Source organism: Urocitellus parryii, chromosome 5 (assembly GCF_045843805.1).
Source record: "Urocitellus parryii isolate mUroPar1 chromosome 5, mUroPar1.hap1, whole genome shotgun sequence".
In the NCBI taxonomy this organism is placed as follows: domain Eukaryota; kingdom Metazoa; phylum Chordata; class Mammalia; order Rodentia; family Sciuridae; genus Urocitellus; species Urocitellus parryii.
The window spans coordinates 254,037-264,199 of NC_135535.1; the positions used below are offsets into that span (position 1 = coordinate 254,037).

At 61.7% G+C, this 10,163-nt stretch overlaps 1 protein-coding gene and 1 long non-coding RNA gene across 7 annotated transcripts in view; both read right to left on the reverse strand.

The window, feature by feature from the left end:
* Shank3 (SH3 and multiple ankyrin repeat domains 3) overlaps positions 1-7,045 on the reverse strand; it is a 53,863-nt gene extending 46,818 nt beyond the window's left edge. For 5 of the 6 annotated variants that reach the window (XM_026381737.2, XM_026381740.2, XM_026381742.2 and 2 more), the window contains exons 1-9: positions 6,770-7,045; positions 6,249-6,452; positions 5,140-5,211; positions 3,329-3,437; positions 3,103-3,254; positions 2,843-3,010; positions 2,637-2,753; positions 2,086-2,163; positions 1,156-1,222 (exon numbers count right to left, since the gene is read on the reverse strand). In XM_026381737.2, coding sequence (XP_026237522.2) covers positions 1,156-1,222; positions 2,086-2,163; positions 2,637-2,753; positions 2,843-3,010; positions 3,103-3,254; positions 3,329-3,437; positions 5,140-5,211; positions 6,249-6,452; positions 6,770-7,045 — 1,243 coding nt within the window. The remainder of the gene's footprint in view (positions 1-1,155; positions 1,223-2,085; positions 2,164-2,636; positions 2,754-2,842; positions 3,011-3,102; positions 3,255-3,328; positions 3,438-5,139; positions 5,212-6,248; positions 6,453-6,769) is intronic. The other variant, XM_026381738.2, reaches the window with a different exon arrangement.
* Positions 7,046-7,167: 122 nt separating this feature from the next.
* Positions 7,168-8,600, reverse strand: LOC113177200 (uncharacterized). Its single transcript, XR_003300117.1, has 3 exons — positions 8,544-8,600; positions 8,107-8,164; positions 7,168-7,385 (listed from the first exon to the last, which is right to left on the reverse strand). It is a non-coding gene; the product is annotated as an uncharacterized LOC113177200 (long non-coding RNA).
* Between the last annotated feature and the right edge of the window lie 1,563 nt (positions 8,601-10,163).

Sequence of the window (10,163 nt, forward strand, 5' to 3'; positions counted from 1 at the left end):
GCAGGAGGCCAGAGTGGAGAGGGACTCAATAGTGGTCAAGACCTCACTTGACTTAAGAGAAAGAGAGGCACCCAGACCTTCACAGCCTTCCCAGATCAGATGCCACAGCAGAAGAGAGGGCCCCAAGTGACACAGGCCAGAGGCCGTCTCTCGTGCCCCATCAGCCTGTCCTGGCCCTGATTCAAATCCCGGACTTCCCCACAGTTCTCTCCTAGCCAGAACCTGGACCCAGGACCTCTGGGCGCCACACAGCTGCCTCTACAGGGGAGGGTCTGCCCACGTCCTCATGGCCCTCACCCTGCTGGGGCTCCGGGGACTTTATGGAGAGGAGTGATTCAGGGGAAACTCCACAGAGGAAGGGACCTGAACACAGAATTAACCTTAATCTCAACCCTTGTCCAAAGTCCAACCCCAGCCCTGATTACACTGAGACTCATACCTTCCCATCGTGAGATTCTAACCACAGCAACAGCAAAACAGACATCCAGGGCAGAAGGGGAGCCTGGGGCCCATGTTCCAGAAAGAGCCACAGACAGAGAAGCCCACTCCACCCAGGCAGCTAGAGGGTGTGGCCAGCACTGTCCTGGGGGGAGGCTCCAGGGCTCCTGCAAGTCCAGCCCCCTCCACCCTGCACAGGATGGCCACCCTGGCACACATTCCCCAAGGTGCAGGAGTGTGTTCTGGCCCTTCCTCCTACCTGCCTGGGCCAGGCTGCCTGGGCAGATCCTGGTCTTCCTCCAGGGACCGTGAGTCACTCACAGGCACATCATCCCCCGACACACAGGCCACCAGGTGCACAGAGCCTGACTGGAGGGGGCCTGCCCTGACCACCTCTGTCTGGAGATCTCTGTCACCCTAAAGGCACGCTGTGGTCTCCCCCAGGCATTCACTTTCCAGGCTGCCACGGGATCCACAGCCCTGTGCCCCAGGGGGCCCTTCCTAGGACCCAAGAAGAAAACACAGACCCTGAGCCTAAGTTCAACCCTCAGCCCAGTGCCAGCCTGGCTCACCATGCTCCTGATCCTGACGGAAACATCTGTTTATCAACCTCGGCCCTTTCTGGGGCCTGACCCTGGGCTGACAGACGGGGGCCTTGACGAGCCACCTGAGTACCCACACAGATCCCCACAGGGCCCGTGGGTGGGCAGAACTCACCAACATCTGAGTCTTTGTGAGTCTTGATGACCTCTGCCAGCTCAAAGTTCCCCGCAATGATGGCCACCTGGGAGAAAGGGGACGTCAGGACACGCAGAGTGGCGAGGAGGTCCGGGGCGCCCGACCCCCTGCTGCTCCCAGACGTCCCTCGGCTGCTCTGCACAGTCTTCTTCTCTAGTGACGACCCTGCCATCCAACTGGGACACAACTAGCCGGAGGCAGCACTCATAGGGTACGACACACAGACCCCGAAACTAGTGACCCCCCACCCAGTCTGCCCAGGACCAAGAGACTTCCCAGCCAGGGGACGGTCCCAGGCACACGGGGACAGCTCCCAGAACGTCTCATCTGCCCCTCCACACAACCCTCATTCCTGGGTCGGCCAGAGCACCCCAGCTGCCAACCTGCAGCCCTCATCTTCCCTGACCATACCCCTGATGGGCCAGTCACCCAGTCACCTGATCGGCCCTGACGTACCTGCTTCCAGATGTGCCCAAACCCCTGCACCTCTGCCTCCATCCTCCTGGACCCCACCACCACAGGCCTCACCAGAGGTCTGTGTTCCAACTGAGAAGAGACCCACGCTCTCTCCATGGCCCATCAGCCCCTTCGACATGTTCCCGGCCCAACAAAGAACTCAGAGGCATCACTGGGGGAGTCAGGAGCCAGGGTGGTGCCCTTTGGGGTCTGATCCCTGCATCCACACCTGTTCTCCGGTCTTCCTGTCTGCCCCTCCCACTGCCTTGAGCCCCCAACCTTCCTCTCTGCCTGGACATCCCACACACCCACCACTGGCCCATCCTGCTCACCTCCTCCCAAAGCAATCCAGAAAGTGGACTCTCCCCTGTTTCCTTCCAGAGAACCAAAGTTTGGAGAAACCAAAGCCTACAGAGACAGGCTGCCCCAGTTCACTCCCAGGAACCAACCTACCTGGAAGGCCGTCTGGCTGTTGTAATTGCGAACATCCTTGTTGGCTCCTCGGAAGAGCAGGACGCGAGCACAACTCTCCTGTCAGGAGGCAGCAGGGGTCACGCTGCATGGCTGGAGAGACCAGACCAGGTGCAGCCAGAGGCACACGCAGAGGTGCACCTACAGTTGTGTAGGATAGGGCACTCACATCTACGTGTTCTCTGCACACAGCCATCTGACCCCCAACCCCAGGTAGGTAGGCCTGGGAAGGTCCCGCCAGCCCAGAGGGTCTGGATGTGCCCAGTGAACACCAAGATGGCCTCGTGGGCCTACATGGACACACACAGGATACATCTGTATTCAGGAGACAGACGGTACAGGAAGGCCCATAAGGCCATCCGGTAACCACCACTCACTGCAGGACATAGGACACAGGTGGAATGGCACACAGCCTGGGACACAGAGCCACCTGTGTGCCAGCAGGCACATGTATGTGTACTCGTGCACACGGGCGTGCTTTGAGGCACTCCAACAGGCAGTGCACACATGTAGAACACCATGCATGGTCACACCTGGTTGTAGAGAGCACAGATATGCAGTGCTGTGTTTCCTGAGGCATTCTGGGCACCCATGTTGGCTCCGTAGAACAGCAGGTGCTCCAGGTGTTGCACGTGCCCGAAGCGACAGGCCTAGAGAGGAGGGAAGTACTGCAGAGGCCTGACGGAGGCTGGGCCCCCATCGGCACACAGCCAGACCCTGCAGCACACTCTCTACCCACCTGGTGGATCTCCTGCCAGCCATTCTCATCCGTGGTCCCCAGCTGCGCATGGTCATGGAGAAGCAGCTCACAGCAGAGGGCATCCCCGCCACCCAGGGCACTGTGGTACAGGGGTGTCAGGCCGCGGCTATCCTTGTAGTCAGGTGAAGCACCCAGGTCCAACAGGGTCTGAGAGTGAGGCAGCTCAGTGTTCAGGCCAGGCCTGGCTTCCTCCAGCCCCACCAGGCCATGTGCTCCTCCACCCATGGCCCTCCACTGACCGTCAATGCCCCTGCATTCCGCTGCCGGGTGGCACAGTGCACGGCAGTTAGCCCATCTCGAGTGCGGAAGTCCAGGTGAGCACCACCATTCCTCAGCACCTTCAGCAGGTCCGTGGCATTGTCTAACTGGGCCGCAAGACTCAGAGGGCACTCTGGGTTCAAGGGACAGATGAAAGTTAGGGTCCTAGCCACTCAAAGGGCAGTCCCTCCCTGCTCGGCTTCTTACCTCCTGAATCAGGGTCATGGAAATTGGGGTCTAGCCCCTTGTCCAGAAGACGGGCCACCTTGTCTGTGCTGTGCAGCTGGACATAGTCCATGAATTTCTTCAGGTTTGCCTGGAATACCAACTGTCTCAGATGACCACAGCCATCTGACCTCCAACCCCACATTTTCTCCAGTAAGCCTCAGGCTACCAGATGCACCACCCCCAGCAGTCTGACCTGTCACCCAGCTTGTCCACCCTCAGCCCTACACCAGGCCTCAGCTACGATTCCAGCTTGGCTGAACCCGTGGTGCCACTCCAAGCCCTGCCCTGAGTCCTGATACCCAAACCCTCCCACAGCAATCAGCTCAGCCAGCCTTGCCACAGCCAGGCCCAAGCAAGTTCACATCCTCAACCTCAGTCACTGTCCTGGCTCCGTCTCCTGGCTCCAGACGAGAAGAGCCCTGAGCTAGCCCTAGGGCAACCCAAATGCTCGTCATTCCCAAGACTTCTTCTCTAGTCCTTGCTGGCCAGCTCACCCCTGGCTGACCCTGGGGGCCACCTTTTATTCATTTTCCCAGTCCTGAGTCAGTGCGCTCAACCAAGCCTCAGGAGCCCACATGGCAGGGACACCACACAAAGGCCCAGGGCCTCTGAACACTCAGCATGCAGCAGGGGCAGGAGGGGGCAGCTAGGGACACTGCCATGGGTTGGGGCAATAAAACTGGAGGAAGGCTACTCCAGCCAAGGGAAGGGCCTGTGCAAAGGCTCAGGGGAGAGACCTCCACCAGCCCCAGGGCTGGGAGGGGAGTACAAGGCCAGGGGAACCCCAGAGCAGGACACAGGGCTGCGGTGAGGAGTTCAAGGGCACTCCCAAAGCAAGCAGGACTCACTAAGGAACAGACACTAGGGTTCTATTGGTCCCTGGGAAGGAGTCAGGAGAAAGCCAACATGGGGCAGTGGCCTCAGTGTCAGAACCACAAAGGAGCAATGGAGGAAAGTAGGCTCTTCTTACATGATGCCTGCCTAGCCACAGAGCCAGAGCCACTGACCACCACCTGCCCTGGACAGCAGAAATGCCTGGTTCAGAAGCCTGAAAATCTGGGGTCATAAGGCACAGGGACCCTAACCTCGGCTCCAGGTCCATCTAGCAAGTGTCTAGCAAACAAACACCCACTAGGCCACAGAGCTGGGGTGAGGGGTCAAGGAATCTGCCCATGCGGGAGGCCAAGACACCCATCTTTCCCCCAGCACATTCAGAGGAAGTAGTGCCATGCCCCCAAGTTTCATAAGATCAGGACCCCCTGGAGGTGACACCCAACAACACAGACACCTCATGCATGAGCCAGGAACAGGGCAGAGTCAGACAGATCTGGGCCCAGCTTTTGGCTGCACAGTCACAAGTCGGTGACTTGACCCCTCTGCCATGCAGTCTGCTCACATGAAATAGAGTAACGAGAGTCCCTCTAGGGAGAGCATCCTTGAGATGCCTAATTACCACACTTCTCAGCACCAGGTGGTAATAAGCACTGGGCCTCTTGTCCCCAACAATGAACACATCAGATGCTTGTCTGCTTTGCCTCTCACAGGACACTCCACCCACTAGGCCAGGGGATAACAAGAGTCTGAGCTGACTGGAGCCAATACAGGACTAGCCATCTCTGGCCATGGTCCTGGAATCTGTACCCAGCCTTCCAGTAGCTCCAAAACCCACATCTGGACCTCTGACAACAGAATGGGCCTTGGGGGGAGGGGAGGGGGGATCAGTGGGTCAGCCCTAAGCTAGAGGTGGGGACAGAGGCCATGGGGTCCCCTTCCCATAATGATATCTTTACCTTTGTGTGCAGCTTTGCAAACTGCTTGTCATCAATGAGGTTCTGGGCATAAACACGCCGCTTGTATCGAAACTGCTCAGATAAAGAAAAGGTGGAGAAAAGGTACCCACCCCAGTGAAGAAAGTGGCGACCACCATCATCTGCACTCACACTCACACACACACAGTGCTCACCATCACAGAGCCCTCCTATACACATCTGTCAAGGGCACTGCCACTTCACAGCCATGAAAGGCCCAGGCACACACTACCATGGTGGACACACAGCTAACAGCTGTCACCTACCCAGCACACTAAGCGTGGCATGTGGCACCATGGAAGGCAAGTACCTGGCCATCTTAAGTGGCAGGCTCCTACCCTGCCTCATTCTCATTCCCCATATTCCCTGGGAAATCCCACTCCTCTCCCAACATCGGCTACCAGTCTTAACCTTCCTAGATATCCCCTCTCTAACCCCTCTCCGACTTCCCTATGTCACCATGAAAGTCAGGTCAACCTTGACCTCAGCTACCCTCTTAATTCAGTGCCCATTGAGGTTGTCACCCTCCCCCTTCCCCAAACTACCAGACCTCACTCTCATGACTCAGTCTCTGTACCCACCCCCCTGCCTGGAAGGGCACCTTTACGTCATGACTGAGCAGAGTACACTCAGGTCCACTTCAGAAGACCTCGCCGTGGAGGGCAGGGAACAAACTGCACACAGACAACGGTGTTCACACCCCCCAGCCCCCGGGGCACTCACTTCTCACACTCCTCACGCGGAGCCATACTGGATGCTCCACTGCACATGCTGTTCAAACTGCTCACACCACGCGCGCGCTGACTGCATGTGCTGCACACTGCTCACTGTGTACTCCACACACGGCTGGCTGCACGCACCACATACACTGTCCACACTAGTCTCCCTGCCCACACTGCAACACTGCTTATCCCGCACGAAGCTGCTCACACTGCCCACTGCCCATGGCACACACCGCTCACAGCGCACTGCTACCATTCCAATTCATTCCCCGCGTGTTTCTCACTGCTGTGCCCTTCACCACTCCTGCCACGGCGCTGGGGGTCGCACCCTGACCGCCTCCCCCACCCCGGCCCCGGCCCGCTCGACACCTCCAGGTAGGGCAGGGGCGTGTCCAGGTTGGGAGGGTACTCTTGCAGGAGCCGTTCCTCATCCAGGAACTTGCCGGCACGGCCCCTGGAGGGCGGCTGGAAGAGCCCGTAGTTGAGCGCGTCCTGCAGGCTGTGGTTGAGGGCGCAGAGCACGCGCTGCTTGGCGGCCCACACGGGTGCGGTCGGGTCCAGGCGCAGACACTTCTGCGGCGGAGCGGGATCGTGAGCAGGGACTCACCCGCCCGGCCGGTCCCGCGCAGGGCGCCGCGCGCCGAGCCCCGCCGGAGGGAGCCCGAGGCTCGGAGCGGAGCCGAGACCCGCGCCTCCGCGCACTGCGGCCGAGGCCCCGCCCCGGGGTTGGGCTTCCCCGGGCCCCGCCCCCACCCAGAGATGGGGAGGGTCCCGTGGAGGCGGCGGGGGAGGGGTGAGTAGCCGCGGCCGGGGGTCCTGGGCGCTGGGCGCGCCCGGCGGGGGCATTGCGATCGAGCCACTAGGGGCGCGACAGGGTCTCGGGGGCTCACCGTCTGCTGCAGGTCCGGGATGCCGACGCGCACGACCACAGCGCTGGCCCCGGGGCCGTCCATCCCCGCGCCGGCGCCGGGGCTACCCACGGCCGGGAGACGGGCGCACGGGGACTCCGCGCGGCGCCCCGGCCCCCCCTGGCCCCCCGCCGGAGCCCCGCCGGCCGCGCTGCGCGGGAGGGGGCCGGGGGGGGCCGGGGCCGGGGCCGGCTCAGGGGACAGCGGCTCCGGGAGCTCCGCGGCAGCGGCGGCGGCGGCGGCGCGGCTCAGCTGCATCGGCCCCGGCTCCGCTCGGCGCCTGCCTTCCCCGGGGGCGGGGGCGGCGGGGGGAGGGGGCCTGAGCCGGGAGCGAGGCGGGGGTGGCGAGGGGGCCGCGCCGGCGGCGGGGGCGGGAGGCCCCGGACCAAGCGCAGGGGTTCTCCCGGGTCCCGCGCGCGCTGGGGCAGTCGGCTAGGAGGGCGGGGGTCCGGACGTGGGGCGGGGGCCAGGGGCCGCTCCGGGATGTAGGCGCCCTAGCCCTCGCGGGGGAGTGACTGAGCGGCGAGGGCCACGCCGCGCTTCCGCTGCAGGCGAGCGTCGCGGACCACCGGGCGAGGGACGGCAGAGGGTCTTGGAGCTGGGTGGGGGCCGCGTCGGGGCAGGACCACAGGCCAGGCAGGGGAAGAAACAATGAGAATTATTCCTCCGGGATGGCGACCTCTCTGCACTCTGCCGACCCCCACTCCAGGCCCCGAGGGGACTAGGGGGGTCAACCCTGCCCCAGCGATGGGGTCGACTGGTAGCGCGCCCCGCGCGGGGTAGGCTCTAGTCGGCCCCGCGGGAAGAACCCCCCGCATCCCCCGCATCAGCCTTCGGACCGCGCCCAGCGGGGTCCCGCGGCACCCCGCGGCGGAGTTTGGGACTTCACTGTGGCCCCCAGGTCCCCTTCTGCGGCCGCCCCCTCCGTCGCCAGGCGCCCCTTCCCCGTCACCTTAGCGACGGGAGGGTGGGGGCGCGACCTGCCAGAAGGGCTTAGGGGAGGGGGCGCCACTAGTCTCCACCTGCGACGGGGAAGTGAATTTTAGTTTCGCGCGTTGTCGTGGCAACGCGGGAGGAGGGCCGAGTGGGCGGAGGAGGGGAGCGCAGCGAGGAAACTAGCTCAGGCGCCGCCCGCGTGGCGCGTGCCAGCCCCGGCCTCGCACAGCACAGCCGCGGAAATGCCCAAGCCCCCAGCGCTTCGCGCATCCCCGAGGACCGAGGACCGAGCAGCCCTGGGTCCTGGAGACCATTCCTGCCTAGCATACGTGCACCGACACCCCCCCGCAAAAAAGCCCCCGACTCCGCAGTGATCCACTCACCCCCTGACGCACCCACTGGATCACCTTCAGGAACAGCCTGGCTGGAAGCCCTCTGCCTCTGGTGGAAAACAGCCCCTAAGCACCAGCCTCCCCCACTTTCTCCACTAGCAGCCCTGGATCCCTCACAAAGCTGGTTACTCTGGAGCTCCCAGGAATAACCTTGGACTGCCCAGTCCCACCGAACACAGAAAACCTCCCTATCCCTCTCCGTGGCAACCTGGGCCATCTGAGAAATACCCTGACACCACACAGAACAGTGATTGAAAACCCCAAAAGAAGCCCCCGTTCTCCACAGATCCACCTAACTCCCCCTGCCCCATCAAAAAGCACTGACTCAGGCAGGGGCTTTCTCACCAGCCCCGCCAGACCAGGGATCTCTTCCCCGGGACCACTGGCTCCCTGCTCCTCTCCGCTACCCTTCGAGGAACAAGCTCTACCTCCCCAGGACACCAGTGACCGGCCGAGCTGAGACTCCAGCGCTGTCTGTGGGTCTGCCTGCCCTCCAGCCTGGATGGACCCTCCCTGACAGGGAAGTGAAGCCCTAGCAGGCCCCTCCCAAGGCCATTGGTGTGGCCTGAGTGCTGCAGTGGAGGATCCCCTGGTGTGGGGACAGGATGGGAGGAGGGGGCTGGGAGCAGGGAGCAGGAAGGGGCCCAGGAGTCTCCCTTATCTGCAGGAAGCACCTTGGGAAGCTGGAGGGCTGGGTTTCCTGCGGCTACCTCAGGAGAGGAAACTAGGGCTGTCCACCCCTGGCGTCTCCACCGCCTTCCTGCCCTTCCTGCCCTGTCTCTTTTCCCGCCCCCTTGGCCCAGGCCCCCACCCCCTGGCCACCCACACACACACACACACACACACACACACAAATTTCCCCTAGCCCTTGACCCAGCCTTTCAGCACCCTGGGTGCAGCCAGCTGTGATAGATGTGAGAGGCTTCCCGCAGTAGGACTGGAAGGGGAGAAGGCCTTCTCCACATCAGCAGAACAGTCTAGAGCCTTCTAGCTGTTCCTGGGCTCCCTGCCCATCTGCAGGGATGGACCTGGATGGACCCAGAGCCCCCTAGCCAGAGCCTTTGGACCACCTGCCCAGACTGGATCTCCTGGGGGCCCTGGCAGCCTCTCCTGCCAGCTCCCTAGAGCTGTTGAAAGACCCCCGTATCCCTGTCCAAGGAGAATCACATGAAACACTGGCTGCAAAAGCAAGAGGTGGTTTATTGAGACACAGGCGCCTGCGGGTGCCCAGTAGAACCTCAGCCGGAGCTTTGGTGAACTGGCACACCAGGCTTGGGGATACAGAGATTTTTATAGGGTTTAGGACAGGTTTCACGCGCAGGAAGCAGCCGGTTTCTTATTGGTTTCTTTAAATCTAGCATATAGGCCACCTAGGGGGTACAGGTCTGCATTCCAAAAACCACAGGTCTGCATTCCATTCTTTCTGTTCCTGGATGCGGGTGCTCTGTCCTTTCTCAACCGGTTATGTGGAAAGCACATCCGGCACCTGAGCCTGTTTATGGCATGCCGGTATCTTGATTTCATATCTTGGCCTTAGGTAACTGGGCTAACTGGGCTAGGGTCTTTCACTGTAGCTGCTGCTGGGTGAGCCTTTGGGGAGGGCAGGTCACAGCTTCAACGCCTGGAAGCCTGCAGACCAGTGGTCTCCTCAGCTGGCCCTCACACTGCCCGGGGTGACACAAAGCATGTGCTCTACACAGCGCCTGGTGCATAATGAATGAATAGCAGATCTCCCTGGTCCTCGGTTCCCCTGGCACCTGGCCGATGGCAGAACTGATAACGCCTGGGTCCTGCACACCAGATGTCTTCCTGAAGGTTCTGAGAGAGAAAGCTGGTTGGGCGCCTTGGCCCTGGTTTTGCTGAGAGTGAGCCCAGGCTCCTCCCCACAAGCCTCCTGAACAGCCCCCACCTCCCAGTAAGGGCCCTCCTTGGCCTGCCCTACGCCGGCCCCCCTGCCACTCCACCTAACCCCCACACCAGGTACTAGGCCCTTCTGCTGGCCCCACTTTTCCATCAGAACCCATGTTCCCTGAAGACCATGATTTTGC